This window comes from Macaca fascicularis, chromosome 6, assembly GCF_037993035.2.
Source record: "Macaca fascicularis isolate 582-1 chromosome 6, T2T-MFA8v1.1".
Taxonomy (NCBI): domain Eukaryota; kingdom Metazoa; phylum Chordata; class Mammalia; order Primates; family Cercopithecidae; genus Macaca; species Macaca fascicularis.
In genome coordinates this window covers 184,592,120-184,611,232 of record NC_088380.1, presented here as the reverse complement: position 1 = coordinate 184,611,232, position 19,113 = coordinate 184,592,120, and the positions used below count along the sequence as shown (strand labels likewise).

Below are 19,113 nucleotides of genomic sequence, written 5' to 3'. Positions count from 1 at the left end.
TTGTCAACAGTGGAGGCAACGGGAGCATCACGGAGCCTCTGCTGTCCCACAGCTGTTTGTCTTTCCCCACCTGCAAGTCACGAGCCACCCTCCATCCTGCTAGGAGGAAGGCAAGGGCTCACCCTGCCTCTCAGACCCTCAGGCAAACCCCTTGGTTCTCTTGTCCTGTTGCTGTGTTTCCTGAGCTGAACACACAGAAACCATGACTAGTGCTGCAGGCTGAGCCTCTACATTATCTATTCTGGGTCACATTATCTGATGGTCAATATGAGGCCGCAACAGAGAGTCGGATGAATTCACCCCAACCCTGCCTTCAGGCTCCTCTTTTCTCAGTCTCCTACCAAAACTGGCTGTGGCATGGGGCTGCCCCAGGGTCTCCCTGCACAGGAAGGAGCCCTGATCCACTCCCTGCTAAAGATGGATCGTGGAGGATCAATTCTGAAGGCTTTAGTAGAAAAGGCTTTTGAAGGAGGGAAGTGGCAACAGTGAGATGTCATGACCACTCCAATGCCAGGAGGAAATAGGAAGGCCTGTTACCAGGTGAGATTTATTAGAAACTGAGGTTTAGAAAGAAATTCCCAATGAAAAAAAAAAAAACAATTAGCAGAGATACTGAAAACATTTTTGTTCTATTAGTACCCAGTGAACATTTGCATGGGTGTTGACAGGATTTCCTTTAGGTTAACTAACGTATCCTTTGCATGCGGTAAACTGCATTCTTTGTAAGATGACGCTTTCAGTGATAATTACCTATGCATATCATCAGGCATCCCCCGACACACACCCAGGCACACTGAGCATCACACCGTATGTATTCACACAGACACACGCCAGACACGTGCACACAACCAACCCCATCCCACCGACAGAAAACAGAGCTGCTCCCAGGGACTGAAGAGTGTGGCCATCGCCCCTTATCTGAAAAACCCATTTCCCCCATTCACACTCAGGCTGTCTGTCTATGAAAAAGCCAGTGAGGCAGTGCCACATTCCTATCATCTGAAATATTCGTCCACACGGGAGACATTCCCCAGTACATACCATTCTCCTGGTCTGCGCAGGTAACCTGTAATAACAGAAAACACATTGCTATGAGCATCAGACCATGCTGTGTCCTGTGTGCACAGATGTCTCGTTCACTTGGTGACATTAGAAAAGCAGACGGGAAACAGTCAAAGGAACCCAAAATAAGAACAGGACCAACCGAATCATGCTAAAAACGTAAGCTGTTTCCTCTAACTCCATGTTGCTTGGCAATTAAGTAATTTTGTTCCAAAGAGAGAATCAAGCTGCTAAGGAAAAAGCTCACTGCCACTCAGACAGTGGCTGACGCTGTCATTTTCTCCTGCCATCTTAAATCAAACCTCAGTGGGGAACAGAGTCTCACTCTAAATTCTCCCTACCGAGGACACTGTGTAAGTCACCTACGATACATACGGTCAGATTCTCGTATCTTATTTTAATTCAAGAAAATAAAGCTAAGAAAGTAACTTTTTCGGCCGGGCACGGTGGCTCATGCCTGTAATCCCAGCACTTTGGGAGGCCGAGGCGGGCGGATCACAAAGTCGGGAGATCGAGACCACGGTGAAACCCTGTCTGTACTAAAAAAAAAAATACAAAAAATTAGCCGGGCGAGGTGGCAGCACCGGTAGTCCCAGCTACTCGGGAGGCTGAGGCAGGAGAAGGGCAGGAACCCGGGAGGCGGAGCTTGCAGTGAGCCGAGATCGCGCCACTGCACTCCAGCCTGGGCTACAGAGGGAGACTCCGTCTCAAAAAAAAAAAAAAGAAAGAAAGTAACTTTTTCATTGACAAAAGCAGGTGGCCTGACCTTCAAATGCTGGGGAACGTCCTCAGCTGAGCCTTTGTTGCTGTCTTCCAGGGACTCCTCCTTGCAACCTAGGAGGACAAAGAGTGACGGTCAGCGGGTGCGAGGCAGGAGCAGGGAAAAATGGCTCTGTAGCCCCAGGCCACCTCATCAATGTGAAATAACCCATATCGAACAGGACACAGCACCCAGGGCAGGCTGTGCGTCCCTGCAGCCTCTCAGGGCTCCTGCCTCCTAATCGGACCTGAGCTCACTTGCCCTCCCTTCCTGAGTCCTTCCAACGTCATTTCCTCCCTAGAACCCACCTGTGGTGCTTCTGTATATATCAGTCATTCTAGAATATTTACACTTGGTAAAAAGCAGCCTTTGTTCTGAGAGACTTCATTCTAGCCCCAATATTCTATACATTCACCAATCTTTTGTGTTAAAGACAATAAAACAAAGCTTTGAAAATACTCAATTATATTCTATTTAAAGATAACCCCACTTAGCAAGTGCTGTCCGTCCTTGCACTCAGCCTTCTCAATGCGATGTCTGTGTGTCGGGGTCCCCTGCTGCTCACACGCACACTGGCTGTGACACTGGGACAGCACGTCATGGGGGCAGCAGGTGGCAGCACTGACCATCTCCAACCCAGCTGTGCCGGGACGACGGCAGGGGAGACGGTGGGAGGCCAACACCCAAGTTGTGTCTGGAGACCACATTTGGCGCTGTGTCTCCATTGTGTTTACTACTCAGCTGAAGCATTTTTTTTTCTTTTTTTCTTTTTCTTTTTTTTTTTATAGAGGCTCTCTGTAACCCAAGCTGGAGTGTAGGGGCATGATCTCTGTTCACTGGAACCTCTGCTTCCTGGGATCAAGTGATCCTCCCAACTGAGCATTCCAGGTAGCTGGGACTATAGGTATGCAACCATGCCCAGGCAATCTTTTGTATTTTTAGCAGATACACGGTTTCATCATGTTGCCTAGGCTGATCTCCAACTGGACTCAAGCGATCCACTTGTCTCAGCCTCTCAAACTACTAGGATTACAGGCGTGAGCCACTGTTCCTGGCCAACTGGAGCGTTTCTAAGGCTTGTGATAATCATGTTATTAAATACAATAGAGCATGTTCCTGAGTATTCCCTGCTTTTGACCACGAGCTGAGAAATGACCCCACCACTACTGCCAGAAGCCTGTGAGCTCGCTCTGTGTGTTTCACACTAATGACCACACCAAAGTCCAGTGTAAAATGTACCTACTGCTACCCTGGGTTAGGCAGCCTTCGAGACCTGCCTACAATGACAGTGTTGGGACCTCTCTAGGCTCTCCTCCTTCCACATGCACACACAGATGCCGGAACTCCCTGGACTAATGGTGAGTTATACCAGGGCTGGCTGGTGAATGCACAATAGTCACCCACTGCATCAATCCTCCTCCCATTGCTGAGTTCACATTCGCCTCTTCCATTTAGGAGATTGAGAGCCTGGGAAATTCATCTCTGCACCGTCTCTATCTGAGGATGAGGATATAAAATTTACCTTCAGGTACAGCTGTGGGGGAGGATGAATGCGTTACTTTATGTGAAGTGTTCAGTGGTGATGCAACTTCTTAGAAACATTGCTCCTTGGGTTGTGCTCTGCACAGGGGAACATGCTTTCTGGGGAAATGCCCACACACTCCCAAAGACATTCCCAATCCCTCCACATGACTCTCTCCTCCGTACCTCCCGACCCTGAGGCACAACACACTGTTCCATCTACATGACAATCCTGCCTCCCCGGACTCCAGTGATGGTCACAGGTCTCTACTGGACTCAGTGTTTTTTATACCAAACTGTCCAAACCTCATTTCTCTCAGGAAGCTCAAACCAAAGTGGCTCTCCAGCAAAAGCAGGCGAGCAAGTGCCACCTTTTGCAACCCTGTGATCTTTTCTTAGCAAAGGAGTGATTCCAGCACACACACCTTTTTCTTCAGGCAGTCCGCCGGCCTGCATTGAGAGAGAGAAACACTGTGAGTTTCAGACCATCCTGAGTCCCGTGTGCACAGGTCTGTTCTTCACTTGGTGGCAGTAGAAAAGCAGATGGAAAACAGTGATCAAGTCAAGGGAACCCAAAAGAAGGACAGGAAAAATGGACTCATGCTAAAGTTTCAGGGGGGTTTTGGTTTTTTTGTTTGTTTGTTTTTGTTTTTTTAGACGGAGTCTTGCTCTGTAGCCCAGGCTGGAGTGTGGTGGCATGATCTCTGCTCTCCACAACCTCCAATTCCCGGATTCAAGCAATTCTCCTGTCTCAGCCTCCCGAGTAGCTGGGACTACAGGCGCCCACCACCATGCCCGGCTAATTTTTTGTATTTTTAGTAGAGACGAGGTTTCACCCTGTTAGCCAGGATGGTCTCGATCTCCTGACCTCATGATCCGCCCGTCTCAGCCTCCCAAAGTGCTGGGATTACAGGCGGGAGCCACCGCGCCCGGCCTAAAGTTTCTCCTGGAGGATGTTTCCTCTCAAGGTCATGTTCCTTGGCAATTAAGTGATTTTGCCCCAAGGAGAAAATCAAGCTGCTGAGGAGAAAGCTCACTGCCGCTCAGTGCGTGGCTGATGCTGTCATTTTCTCCCGCCGTCTTAAATCAAACCTTAGTGGGGAACAGACTCACTCAGAATTCCCCCCACCAGGACACTGTGTAAGTCACCTATGATATATACGGCCAGATTCTCGTATCTTATTTTAATTCAAGAAGATAAGGCTAAGAAACTAACTTTTTCTGTGACAACAGCAGGTGGCCTGACCTGCCACTGTCGTGGGGCCTCCTCATCTGATTCATAGATGAATTTTTCCACGGGACCCTCCATGGGACCTAGGAGGACACAGAGTGACCATCAGGAGGTGCAGGGGAGGAGCAGGGAAGGCTTTTGATCCTCAGGCCGCCTCATCAATGTAAAACAGCCCATCTCGAACAGGGCACAGCACCCAGGGCAGGCTGTGTGTCCCTGCAGCCTCTCAGGGCTCCCGCCTCCTCATCTGACCCGAGCTTACTTGCCCTCCCTTCCTGCATCCTTCCAACGTCATTTTCTCCCTAGAATCCACCTGTGCTGCTGCTGTAAATATCATCCCACCTAGCAACCTTTCTTTAAAGAGAAGACTTAATTGTAACCAAAATATTCTAATTATTTCCTCGTCATTTTTGAAGGCAATGAAATAAAGCTTTGAAAATACTCAGTTTTCTTCCTATTTAAAGGTAACCCCTATTTAGCACCTGCTATCTGTCCTTCCACTCTCTCTTTTCCATACGTGTGTGTGTCCGTGGAGTCTGTTGCTGCTCACACTTACACTGGCTTTGACACTGGGACAGCCTGTCATGCGGGCAGCATGTGGGGGCACTGACCCTCTCTAACCCAGCTATTGGAGATTCCAGCAGGGAAGAGGGGGCACCAGGCTGACACCCAAGTTGTTTTTGACACCATATTGGGCGCTACTTCTTGGGTGTGTGTGTCACTAAGCTGGAGCATTTCTAAGGCTCGTGGTCATCATGATTTTGGTTTGGTTTTTTGTGGCGGGATCTCACTCTGTTTCCCAGATGGGATGCAGTGGCACAATCAGGGCTCACTGAAGACTCCACCTGCCAGGCTAAAGCAATCCTCTGGCCTCAGCCTCCTGAGAAACTGGGACTATAGGAGCACGTCACCACCCCCGGCTAATTTTTGTGTTTTTTGTAGAGATGTGGTTTTACTATGTTGCCCAGGCTGATCTGAAACTCCTGGGCTCAAGTGATCCTCCTGCCTCAACCTCCCAAAGTGCTGGGATTATAGGCATGAGCCTCCCCATTGGGTCCAATCATATCTTTAAACACAATAGGACATATCCCTGATTATTCTCTGCTTTTGAACAGCAGCTGAGAAATGACACCACCACTGCAGCCAAAAGCCTGTGACTCCCCTATGTGTGTTTCACATGAAGGACCACCCCAGACTCCACTGTGTTGCTACCCTGCCTTTCACCATCACTGAGGACATCTTACAGTGCTGGGCAGTGTTGGGATCTCTCTAGGCTGTTGTGCCTCCACATGCACACACAGATGCTGGAACTCCCTGGTGTGGTGACGAGTTATACCAGGACCATGTGAGGACTGTGGAGCAGCAGCCCATCACGTCACCCTTTCACCCCTTCCTGAGTTCACATTTGCCTTTTCCATTCAGGGAATTGAGAGCTTGGGAAATTCATCTCTCCACCATCTCCAATCTGAGGACGGGGGATGTTCAACTAACCTTCTGGTACAGCTGTGGTGAAGGATGAAGTGTTGACTGATGTGGGGATGGAATGTTGTTTCTAGAACATTGATCCTTGGGGCGTGCTTTGCACAGGGGAACATGCTTTCTAGAGAAATGCACACACACTCCCAAAGGCATTCACCATCACTCCACACGGACTCTCCATACCTCTCCACCCCGATGCACCCTATTCCTATTTAAATGACATCACTGCTTCTGGAAACTACCGTGGATGGCCACAGTTGCTGACTCAACTCTTCATTTTTTTACACCAAACCGCCCAAACCTCATTTCCAGCAGGAAGCTCAAACCAGCAAAAGCCGGGAGGAAAGCGTCACCTTTCTCAACACTAAGATATTTTCTTAGCAAATGGGTGACCCGCAGAATACATACCGCTTGCCCAAAGCGCTGAGTCCCTCTGCAGAGAGAAAGGAAAACACCGTGAGTGTCAGACCAGGCTGTGTCCTGTGTGCACAGGTCTTTTCTTCAGTGGCTGACATTAGAAAACCAGATGAGAAATAGTGTTTGATGCAATGGCCCCAAAATAAAGCCTAGAAGACACTTGTGGAAAGGCAGGCACAAGAGTTCTGTCTAAGACTTTCATATGATTTTTGTTGTAAATCCACCATTGTTTTCAAACAGTAAGCACTTCTCCTGAGGAAAAGGTTACCTGCACACAGTTTGTAACTGAAGGTGTCATCTATGCGTGCCATCATGACCTAGCTGGTCATGAACTCTCACATTTTCCCACCAAGAAATTCTGTAACTTATCTATAATGTCCATGGTAAGGTTTGCATATCTTAATTCAAATGAAATAGGAAGAAGCCAAGAGAAATACAATTCCCATCTTAGTCAATGAAAGATCTTACATTGACAACGGCCACGACTTCCTCTGTGGACTTCTCGCTAGGAAGCTCTGCTGCAAGAAACTTGAAACCTAGGAAACACGAGAGTCACTGTCAGCGCATGGGAGCTGCGGAAGGATCCCTCAGGCAGCCTTGGGTGCTGTGGACGGGGGGCTGGCGTGTGTGGAAAAGGTGGGTTAACAGCACGAGCTGAGCTGCTGCTGACCGTCCTCCTTAGTGGAGAAGGAAGGCAAAGGAGACCATCAGGAAGGCCCTGGGAGACAGAGCCTTGGTTCTCTAGCTAAGCCACCCTCATCGGTGTGAAAGCTGATCTCAAACAGGGTACAGCATACAATGTGGCTGTGTTTCAACAGCGTCTCAGGGAGTCTTCTATTCAAACCTGAGCTAAAAGCTAAGTTTTGTTTTGTTTTGTTTTGTTTTGTGACAGAGTCTCCCTCTGTCACCCAGGCTGGAGTGCAGTGGCATAATCTTGGCTCACTGCAAGCTCTGCCTCCTGGGTTCGCGCCATTCTCCTGCCTCAGCCTCCTGAGTAGCTGGGACTACAGGTGCCCGCCACCACGCCCAGCTAATTGTTTGTATTTTTAATAGAGACGGGATTTCACCGTGTTAGCCAGGATGGTCTCCATCTCCTGACCTTGTGATCCATCTGCCTCGGTCTCCAAAGTGCTGGGATTACAGGCGTGAGCCACCGCGCCCAGACTTTTTCTTTTTTTTTTTTTTGAGATGGTCTCGCTCTGTCACCCAGGCTGGAGTGCTGTGGTTCAATCACAACTCACTGCAGCCTCAACCTTCCAAGCCCAGGTGGATCCTTTGCCTCAGCCTCCAAGTCGCTAAAACTACAGATGCCCCCATCGTGCCCAGCTGATTTATTGTATTTTTTGTAGAAATGGGGTTTTGCAGGCCGGACGCGGCGGTTCAAGCCTGTAATCCCAGCACTTTGGGAGGCCGAGACGGGCGGATCATGAGGTCAGGAGATCGAGACCATCCTGGCTAACATAGTGAAACCCCGTCTCTACTAAAAAATATACAAAAAACTAGCCGGGCGAGGTGGCGGGCTCCTGTAGTCCCAGCTACTCGGGAGGCTGAGGCAGGAGAATGGCGTAAACCCGGGAGGCGGAGCTTGCAGTGAGCCGAGATCCGGCCACTGCACTCCAGCCTGGGCTACAGAGCAAGACTCCGCCTCAAAAAAAAAAAAAAAAAAAAGGAAATGGGGTTTTGCCAGGTTGCCCAGGCTGGTCTTGAACTCCTGGGCTCAAGCAATACACCCACCATGGCCTCCAAAAGTACTGGGATTACAGGCATGAGCCACAGGTCCCGGCCTGTGCTGCCTTCCTGATCCCTTCTGAGGGCATTTACTCCCAGGACCCATCCGCACTGCTGTGTGGATCACCCCTCCTATAAGATTTCTTACTTCATAAAATCAGCCCTTCTTTCAAAATATGTAATTCAGCCAAAATATTCTATAACATTTATCTGTCAAACATCTGTTTTAAGGAAAATCAAAGATTTGAAAATACAATTATCCTACCATTTAAACATGACATGTCACATGTGCTATCTGTCCTTCCGGCCTCTCTTTTCAACACAACACGTGTCCAGGGAGTCTGCTACTGCTCAGGCTCCCTCTGGCTCTGACACTGGGAGAGCCCGTCCTGGAAGCAGCAGGTGGGGGCGCTGACCCTCTCATCCCAGCTGTGCAGGAATTCCAGCAGGGGAGACGGGCACCAGGCTAACGCCCAAGCTGTTCCTTGAGCCCCTGTTTGATGCTGTGCCTTAGGTGTGTGTGCTAGTGAACTGGAGCATTTCTAAGGCTTGTGGTTACTATGTTCTCAAATACAACAGAATGTGTCCCTGATTATTCTCTGCTCTTGACCGGGGGCTGAGGAATGAACCCATCATGCCGCCAAAACCCTCTGAGCTCTGCAAGTGTGCCTCACATTAATGACCACACCAGATTCCACTGTAAAATGTAGCTATTCCTACCCGGTGTTAGGTGACCACTAAGACCGTCCTGTAATGACAGTGCTTAAAATCTCTGCAGGCTAGCACACCTCCACATGTGCACATAGGTGCTGGAACTCCCTGGCATGGTGATGAGTTATGCCACGGCTGTCTGATAAATGCACAATAGTAGCCCGTCGCATCCATGTTTCACCCATTCTTGAGTTCACATTTGTCTCTTCCACTTAGGAGACCAAGAGCTTGGAATATTCATGTCCACACCATCTCTATCTGAGGAGTGAGGACAGAAAACTTACCTTCAGGTACAGCTGCCATGGAGGATGAAAGGGTTGATTGATGTGACGTGTACAATGGTTATGAATTTTGTGTTTAGAACGGTAATCCTTGTGTTGTGTTTTGCACATAGGAACACACTTTCTGGGGAAATGCACGCACGCTCCCAAAGACATTTATGATCCTTTTACACAGACTCTCTCCTCCACACCTCCCAACCCTGATACACACCACCCTCTTCCATCTAAATGACACTACTGCTTCAGGGACTGTGGGGGGACCCCCAGAAACTATTGCTACAGAATAAAAGATGAAATGCCCCTGATTATTGTAAATACAAAATTGCAAGTGGGATAGTGTAAAGACAATGCCAGGTTGGGCTGCCAGAATGAGCCAACAGCGCGTGATGTGCTTCCCCCTGCAGAGAGCCTATGAATGGACATGCAGTCAGGGAGGTTTCACATCACCAAGATTCCTATCCCAGAAAAGCAGATGTTCATAGTTCTGGGAATGGAATGCAACCCTTGTGGAGAGCCTATAAACGGACACATGAGCACGTGCCATCATTATTCACCTACCGCATTGAATCAATTGTCACATACGATGCGGGGCTTTTCTGGAAGGCTGGCGGTTCCCTCCCCAAACAAGGTCCCAGAGAAGTCTAACGCTTTCTCTAATCACTCCACCATCCTTACCACCCTGTGCTACCACCTTGAGTAGTGAGGGATCGAGTTACTTAATGTTCTTTCTCTTTCATTTTCTCTAAAATAAATACAAATTTTTAAAATGCTACTTCTAGATCTGTCACAGTGACTCACACCTGTAATCCTAGCAACCTTGGGAGGCTGAGGCAGGAGAATCACTTGAAACCAGGAGTTTGAGACCAGCCTGGGCAACATAGCAAGACTCCATGTCTATAATAGGTATTATGCTGTATTTGCTACAGATTTTATTGACAATCATTTTTATACTTTCTTGTAATTCGCACACCTTCCTTTTAGAATCTACATTTTATTTTATATATAAGATATAATATAAACTACTTCATATCAGATAATTTATATTTCAAATAATATTCATAGTTTATAAAGTACACAAGGATATCTGAACATCTATTTGTAAAAGGGACATTATAAGAAAAAGAAACTGGGGAGGAAAGACAAAAAAAATTCAGAGAGAGTGAATAGAATTATTTTCAGTATTCTAGAATAAGAAAATTGGATGCTATTTCACTCGTTCTAATAGTTTATATTGGTGGAATATTATCTATACTATCTTAGCATGAGTAAACATCCCACCCAACAGTATGTTTTATTTTTTCTCTCTTGTACATATTGTAATTGTTATTAGGTTAAGTTTGCGTGAGACCTTCAGGTTAAATCTGAGAATAAAAGAAAAATTAATTGGAAAAAAAAAAAACGGACACATGAGGGGCACCTGTTCATATGGATAAGATAGGGCTATAAACGCCCTCATCTTGCCATGGCTCTTCTAGGCCTCTTTAGGGTTAAGACATACTCCCTTCTGAGAATTTCTGGTCTAACCAGTTGTCTAGCTTCACGTCCTGTTTCTATGGATTGTTTGTAACCAGCTTTTGCTGCAACTGTTACTGCTGATTAATACATTGCTAATCATAGGTTATGGAAAGACTGTGTTTCTGTTTTAAGGCTCTGTTAGAAATTAGATGCACACACTACATTGTAAATTCTTATCTCTGTATACTGTGCTTCTGCATACAGATGTTATGTTAAAGAATTACTTCATCCCCATGTGACTGTCTCACCTCATAATCAAATGACCCTAAATCCCTCACTAACCTACCTCTGCCCTCACTAAACTTAGTAATAAATGCTGGTATATCCAGTGCATTGGCGGCATCGCAGGACCAGAAGGCAGTGACTCCCCTGGACCCAGCTTTCACTATATAGTGTGTCTATTATTTCTCAACCTGCCAATCTGCCTGGGAACAAAGAAAGAGCCCCGTTGCCTTGCAGGCTGCTGGCCAGAGCCCACAGTATCTGGCGCCCAACGTGGCCTTCTTTGTTCCTCAGCTCAGTGCACTCCGAGTGCGGGTTTGTGACCACTAGTCTTCAGTCTCGACGGTAAGGTCTCTGTGTGTGCGTTTTCCAACTCTCCCCTCTTTTCAGATTTGTCAACCGGTATCATTCCAGGGTTATGATGGGACAATCACATCTAAACACCAGGCTTATCTGTCTTTTATTAAACTTCTTAAACAGGGTGGAATCAAGGCTGATTCCAATAACTTTATTCTCTTATTTCAGACTATTGAAAAATATTGTCCTTGGTTACCTGACAAAGGTTCTATGGACCTGTTAGACAGGGATAGAGTTGGCACCACACTCCGCCAACTCATGAGAGATGGTGTTTTACTTCCTATTTCTGTTTGGACTGACTGGGCTCTTATTCATGTTGCTTTACTTCCTTTTCAGTCTGGTGATCCTCTTCAACTGCCACAAGTTAACACGGATGGTGAACCGCTCCCTTTACCTTGGGTACCTGACTCCCCCACTAGTCCTCCTTCTGATCATGAGGAGGAATTCCATCTCTCCTTGTTTTCTCCCCAAGAGGAGGAACCTGGTGATGATCCCCTCCCTCCACCTCCTATCTTGGAACCCGTATATGTTAACTCTTCTTTTACTAGGCCATTGCCCCCTCTGCCAGAGGAGGACATGTGGCATTCATCTGAATGGGCTTTCTCTTGTTCCTCTTGCCCTTTGGGACCTCTCTCCTCTTCTAAGCCTACTCTTTCTTTCAAAGCTCCAGGACCCCTCCTTTCAGAGGCTTGGAATCCTGCTTCCCCCAAGTCCGTGTCCTGGCGCCCTCACTCTCCTTCTCTCTTTTCCTCTGCCCCTGCACAATAGAAGTGCAAGTCACCTGTTTGGGGAGAGCAGTAGCCACTTTCCAAACACAAGTTGGAGGCTTTAATTGAAATTGTTAATGATTTACTGGAAGCAAACACTACTGAGCCCTCCTTATCTCCAAGAAACTCGCCTGTTGTTTGTTGTACAAAAAAAGTCAGGAAAATGGAGGATGGTAACAGACTTAAGAGCTGTTAATGCAGCTATTAAACCTATGGGGGCATTACAACCCGGTATGCCCTCCCCCTCCATGATTCCTAAGGAGTGGCCTTTAATTATTGTTGACCTTAAGGACTGCTTTTTTCATATTCCTTTAGACAAGTCAGACTGTGAAAAATTTGCTTTCACTATACCTTCCATTAACAATTCAGCTCCTGCAGCTAAATATCAATTGAAAGTTTTACCTCAAGGAATGATTCACAGTACCACTATTTGTCAGTTGTTTGTCAACACTGTGTTACAACCTGTCCAACAGATTTTTTAAAATAATTACATTCTTCATTATGTGGATGATATACTGATTGCTGCTCCCATTAAAGATTAATTAATTCAATGTTTTACCTCTTTAAAATGAGCTGTTGCCAAGCAGGACTCCACATTGCTCCTGATAAAATTCAACAAGCCGCTCCTTCTCTGTACTTAGGAATGCAGCTAGGAGCTCGCTCCATTAAGCCCTGAAAAGTCCAACCTCACACTGACAATTTAAACACCTTAAATGATTTTCAAAAATTACTAGGTGACATCAGTTATCTCAGACCAACCCTAGGCATCCCTACTTATGCATTATCTCATCTATTTGCCACTCTATCAGGAGATACAGATTTAAACAGCCCTCGCTCTCTATCTGAACGAGCAAAATGAGAGTTGTCTTTTCTAGAACAAAGAGTGAGAGAGGCACAAGTCTCTCATATTGACCCACATTTGCCTTTACAATTGTTAGTTTTTCCTTCCATCCACTCTCCTATGGGACTTATGGTACAAAATGATTCTCTAGTTGAATGGGTATTTCTTCCTAATTCAGCCTCTAAAACTCTTTCAATATATCTTGATCAAATGGCCACTTTAACTGGGTTAGGACATCAACGTATCACTAAAATTTCCTACTTTGATCCAAACATTATTGTGGTCCCTTTCAAAAAATGAAGTTAAAAATGCCTTTTCTACATCCTTGTGCTGGCAGACTAATCTGGCTGACTTCATTGGCACTATTGATAATCGTTTGCGTAAGTCAAACTTCTTTCAATTTCTGCAAAATACTTCCTAGATTCTACCAAAACTTACTCGTTCATCACCACTAGAGGCAGCCGTTACCATTTTTACCGATGGATCCAGTAATGGAAAGGCAGGGTATGTAGGACCAAAAGATAAAGTCATTTCTACTCCATACACTTCTGCTCAAAAAGCTGAGTTGTTTGCTGTTATCTCTGCATTACAAGATTTTGATCAGCCTCTTAATATTGTCTCTGACTCAGCTTATGTAGTCCATGCCACTAAGGCAATAGAAACAGCCACCATCAAAAATATTACCGACACTAATCTGTTTTCTTTGTTCTCTTTATTACAAAAAACCATCAGAAACCGAAAGCACTCTTTTCTCATCACTCACATGTGTTCTCATACTAATTTGCCTGGACCTTTATCTAGTGGTAATCATAAAGTTGATACTCTATTTTCTCTAGCCGTTACAGATGCAGAACAATTTCATCAACTCACTCATACTAACGCCTCAGGTCTTAAACATAAATATTCTCTCAGTTGGAAACAAGCTAAACAAATTGTACAACACTGTTCTCAATGTCAAGTTCTTCTCTTACCCACACAATCTCCTGGAGTGAATCCCCGAGGCCTTTCTCCTAATGCTATTTGGCAAATGGATGTTACTCATGTTCCTTCTTTTGGAAAATTAGCGTATGTGCGTGTCACAGTTAACCCCTTTTCCAGTTTCATCTGGGCTACCTGTCAAACCAGAGAAGCCACTTCTCACATTAGAAAACATGTTTTCAGCCAGTCACAGTGACTCACGCCTGTAAGCTCCACATTGTGGGAGGCCGAGGCAGGTGGATCACGAGGTTAGGAGATCGAGACCATCCTGGCTAACACCGTGAAACCCCGTCTCTACTAAAAATACAAAAAAAAATAGCCACACGTGGTGGTGGGCACCTGTAGTCCCAGCTACTCAGGAGGCTGAGACAGGAGAATGGCGTGAACCCGGGAGGGAGAGCTTGCAGTGAGCTGAGATCACACCACTGCACTCCAGCCTCGGCGACAGAGCGAGACTCTGCTGAAAAAAAAAAAAAAAAAAAAAAAAATATATATATATATATATATATATATATATGTTTTCATGTTTTGCAGTTATGGAAATTTCTAGTGAGCTCAAAACACACAAAGGTCCAGACTATTGCAGTAAATCTTTTAAAAATTGTCTTGATCGGTGGCGTATTAAACATATCACTGGTATTCCTTATAACCCACAAGGCCAAGCTATTGTAGAAAGAAGCAACAGAACTTTAAAATTACAATTACTTAAACAAAAAGAGGGGGATAAGGAGTTGTCTACCCCTCACATACAACTAAACTTGGCATTGCTCATGTTAAATTCTCTTAATATTCCTAAATCTAGTTCTGTTACTGCTGCCAGAAAACAATTATCTGGTAACCGTCCCACGGTAAACCAAGCAAGGGAAGTATGGTGGAAAGATGTTCAATCTAATAAATGGTCAAAAGGTTCTATTTTAACGTGGGGAAGAGGCTATGCTTGTGTTTCCCCAGGTGAACATCCATCTCCTGTTTGGATTCCTGCTAGACACCTGAAATTGTGTCCTGAAGATGCCTGCAACAACGAGACAGAGAAAGTTGCTGAGAAAACACCACAGCAGGAAACAACTAACACATCCAACTGTCGAAAAGAAGACAATGACCACGCTAACTCCTTTACAACAGACAATCCAGTCCGTCATCCTGAACAACTCGTCTCCAGCGATCCAGGTCCGGCTCAACCTCTGCCTCCTCCTGATGACACTGATCCTTCTACCCTCTGTCACCCCACAGACTGTTAAAAACTACACATATTGGGCCTGTATTCCTTTTCCTCCTCTTATGTGAGCCTTGACATGGATGGACGCTCCTATCGAGGTCTATGTTAACGATAGTATTTGGATGCCTGGTTCTGTAGATGATGGTTGTTCTGCCCAACCTCCAGAAGAAGAAACCCCTTTCAATGTCACTTCAGGTTGTAGGTACCCACCTTTGTGCCTGGGACCCACTAATGGATGTCGTTCACTAGATATTCAAACTTGGGCAGTCATACTACCATCTGGTCACTCTGTCCCTCCTTTAGGACACTTGGTATCAGGGCTCTCATTAAAACGTCTAAGGCAGATCAAAACAGGAATCACTGATTATGTTCACACATCCCAATACAAGCCTTTAGGACCTGTGTGTCCTCTCGACTTGTCTTCAAATGCTGGCAAATTAATAAGGAAGGATGGTGTTAGTCCAGAAGGAACTGTGCCATTGTTGATTGGGCTCCTAAAGGTCATATGACTAATGATTGCTCTCAGGGTCACAGAGATTTCAACATTTTCTCGATGATATTACTTATCAAAAAAGTAGTGACAACCCTCCCCTATTACATCGTAGATTTAACTCCTTTTTTCCTTTTAAGTGGAAAGGGGCAGGGGTAGCCCCTCCAAAGCCAAGGCTTGTTGTTCCCCACTTAGGACCTGAACATTCAGAATTATGGAGATTAACCATAGCTATGACTGGTATGACAGTTCAGGCTGGATAAAGCGTTATAAGTAAATCCACCTTGTCACCTCGAAAACTAAGACAACAGATTGATTTACACTACTATTTCCACACAGCCAAAAATATCACTATGGCAATCGTCAAAAGGTCAATTCGAAGATGGGACAGTAAAGATTATGAGCACATACATGCCCCCCCTTTGCTAATGTCCCCCCACCACCTCTCATACAACCTATTCCCCCCACCCCACATTCACAAAAAAAGAGTACCATCCCAAAATAGAAATACTATCTATATGGAGTCCAACAAAATTATACCACTTAAAAGTTGTGTTAAATCACCATATATGTGATTAGTAGGAAAGATGCATATTAGTTTAAAACCAACATAATTACCTGTGTTGATTGTTACTTGTATTGACTTATCCTTTAATCAATATCATAGTATTTTAATAGTCAGAGCCAGAGAAGGTATTTGGCTCCCTGTAGCCTTACATAGGCCTTGGGAATCTTCCCCTTCTATCCATGTTATTAACAATATTTTACAAAAAAATCTTAAAAGGAGTAAATGATTTATTTTACATTAATTGCAGTGATAATGGGCTTGATTGCTGTTACTGTGACTGCTGCTACTGCTGGAGTTGCATTACATCAATCTATTCAAACTGCTCATTTTGTGGATAAATGACAAAAATATTCTACTTGGATGTGGAATTCTCAGTCAGGTATTGATCAAAAATTTGCCAATCAAATTAATGATCTAAGACAAACTGTTACGTGGATGGGAGATAAAATTATGAGTTTTGAACATAGATTACAAATGCAATGTGATTGGAATACTTCTGATTTTTGTATAACTCCATTTCAATATAAGTCTGTTCACAATTGGGAATCAGTAAAACGCCATTTACTAGGAAGTGCAGATAATTTAAGTTTAGACATAAGCAAGCTAAAAGAACAGATTTTTGAGGCCTTTCAAGCACATTTAACTGCTTTACCCAGTGCTGAAGTTTTAGACAGTATTTCTGAGGGGTTATCTAATCTCAACTCCATTCAATAGGTAAAATCTTTGGGAGGATCCACTATCGTTAATTTTGTTCTGTGTATAATTTGTGCTATTGGTTTATTGTTCATGCATAAAATTGGAAAAAATATTCTTCAATCCAATTGTGATCAGCGCCAAGCTATGACTGCTATGGTTCATTTAAATCAGAGAAAAGGGGGAGATGTAGGGAGACCCCCTGAACTATTGCTACAGAATAAAAGATGAAATGCTCCTGATTATTGTAAATAGAAAGTTGCATGCAGGATTGTGTAAAGACAATGCCAGGTTGGACTGCCAGAATGAACCAACAGCGTGTGATGTGCTTCCCCCTGCAGAGAGCCTGTGAACGGACGTGCAGTCAGGGAGGTTTCACATCACCAAGATTCCTATCCCAGAAAAGCAGATGTTCATAGCTCTGGGAATGGAACGCGACCCTCATGGAGAGCCTATACACGGATGCATGGGGGGCGCCTGTCCATATGGATAAGATAGGGCTATAAATGCCCTCATCTTGCTGCAGCTCTTCAAGGCCTCTTTAGGGTTAAGGCATATTCCCTTCTGAGAATTTCTAGTCTAACCAGTTGTCTGGCTTCATGCTCTGTTTCTATTGATTGTTTGTAACCAACTTTTGCTGCAACTGTTACATCTGATTAATATCTTGCTAATCATAGGTTATGGAAACACTGTGTTTCTGTTTTAAGGCTCTGTTAGAAATTACTGATGCACACACTACATTGTAAATTCTTATCTCTGTATACTGTGCTTCTGCGTACAGATGTGTGTTAAAGAATGACTTCATCCCCATGTGACCATCTCACCTCATAATCAAAAAACCCTAAATCTCTCACTAACCTACCCCTGTCCTCACTAAACTTAATAACAAATGCTGGCATATCCAGTGCACTGGTGGCACTGTGGGACCAGAAGGCGGTGACCCCCCTGGACGCAGCCTTTCCTATCTTGTGTGTCTATTACTTCTCGACCTACTGATCTACTTGGGAACAAAAAAAGTGTCCCGTTGCATTGCGGACTGTTGGCCAGATCCCACAATAAGGGACTGGACTGTGATGCTCACGGTTCTTTACTAGACTCTTAATGTTTTCTAACCAAACTGTCCAAACCTCATTTCTGGCAGGCAGCTCAATCCAAAGTGGCTCTCCAGCAAAAACAGGCTAGTAAGTTCCACCTTTCTCAACAATGAAGATTTTTTCTTAGGAAAGGGGTGCGTCCAGAATACTTACGTCCTTTCCTGGGAGGTCCTACTCCTGTTTGCTGCATATAGAGAAAGGAAAACATTGTGAGAATCGGCCATGCTGTGTCCTGTGTGCACAGGTCTTTGTTTACATGATAACATTAGAAACCTAGACAGGAAATAGTGCCTGAGGCAATGGCCCCAAAATAAAGCCTAGAAGACATTGTGGAAAGGCACAAGAGTTTTGTGTAAGATTTTCAAAATGATTTTGGTTGCAAAGTCACCGTCATTTTCAAGAACGAATTTCTCAAGAGGAAAATGCTCTCTGCCATGCAGTTTGTCACTAAAGCTGTCACCTACGGGTACCATCTTGAATCAGCTCTTAGTTGGTAATGGACTCTTACTTACATTTGCCCACCGAGAAATTCTGCAATTCATCTATAATTTCCATGGTGAGATTTGCATATCATAATTCAAATGAAATGGAAAGAAACCAAGAGAAATAAAATTCTCATCTCAGACAAATAAAGAAGAGTTTACCTCACAAAGAGCTAGGGCCACTTCTGCGGACACCACACTGGACTCCGTCACTAGGAAACATAGAGTCATTGTCAGCCGTGGGAGCTGCTGAAGGGCCTCTGGCAGCCTTGGGTGCTGAGCACACAGGGCGGCGTGTGTGGAGGAGGTGGGTGAGAGCACAGGCTGAGCTGCTGTTGGGCCACTCTCCTTGGTGGTAAAGGCAAGCAAAGAAGACCATCAAGAGAGCCCTGGGAGACAGAGCCTCGGGTCTCTGGCTAAACCACCCTCATCACGGTGAAGTAGGCAGTGTTCACACAGGCAGCACACAAATGCACGACATCACTCCAGGACAGGGTCTCCTCACAGAAAGAGGCCCGCTAAATATCCTCTTTTTTGTAAAAATGTTACTATGTCACTTAACTTTCCTAAATAAACCTATGCTCCTACTGCAGTTAACATCCATTTTATTGGACTTTAAAACATTATGGTGAGCTGGCCAGGTGCAGTGGCTCACGCCTGTAATACCAGCACTTTGGGAGGCCCAGGCAGGCAGATCACA

General features: G+C 45.2%; 1 protein-coding gene across 1 annotated transcript in view; it reads right to left on the bottom strand.

Annotated features, from left to right (window-relative positions):
- The window catches only part of LOC102139516 (uncharacterized), a 40,448-nt gene extending 21,668 nt beyond the window's left edge, over positions 1-18,780 (bottom strand). Inside the window, exons 1-8 of the mRNA XM_065547209.2 lie at positions 18,576-18,780; positions 18,085-18,115; positions 6,939-7,006; positions 6,462-6,486; positions 4,560-4,657; positions 3,769-3,793; positions 1,829-1,896; positions 1,042-1,066 (exon numbers count right to left, since the gene is read on the bottom strand). Of these exons, the coding sequence (XP_065403281.2) occupies positions 1,042-1,066; positions 1,829-1,896; positions 3,769-3,793; positions 4,560-4,657; positions 6,462-6,486; positions 6,939-7,006; positions 18,085-18,115; positions 18,576-18,644 (409 nt within the window). The 5' untranslated portion in view covers positions 18,645-18,780. The remainder of the gene's footprint in view (positions 1-1,041; positions 1,067-1,828; positions 1,897-3,768; positions 3,794-4,559; positions 4,658-6,461; positions 6,487-6,938; positions 7,007-18,084; positions 18,116-18,575) is intronic.
- Positions 18,781-19,113: the final 333 nt, after the last annotated feature.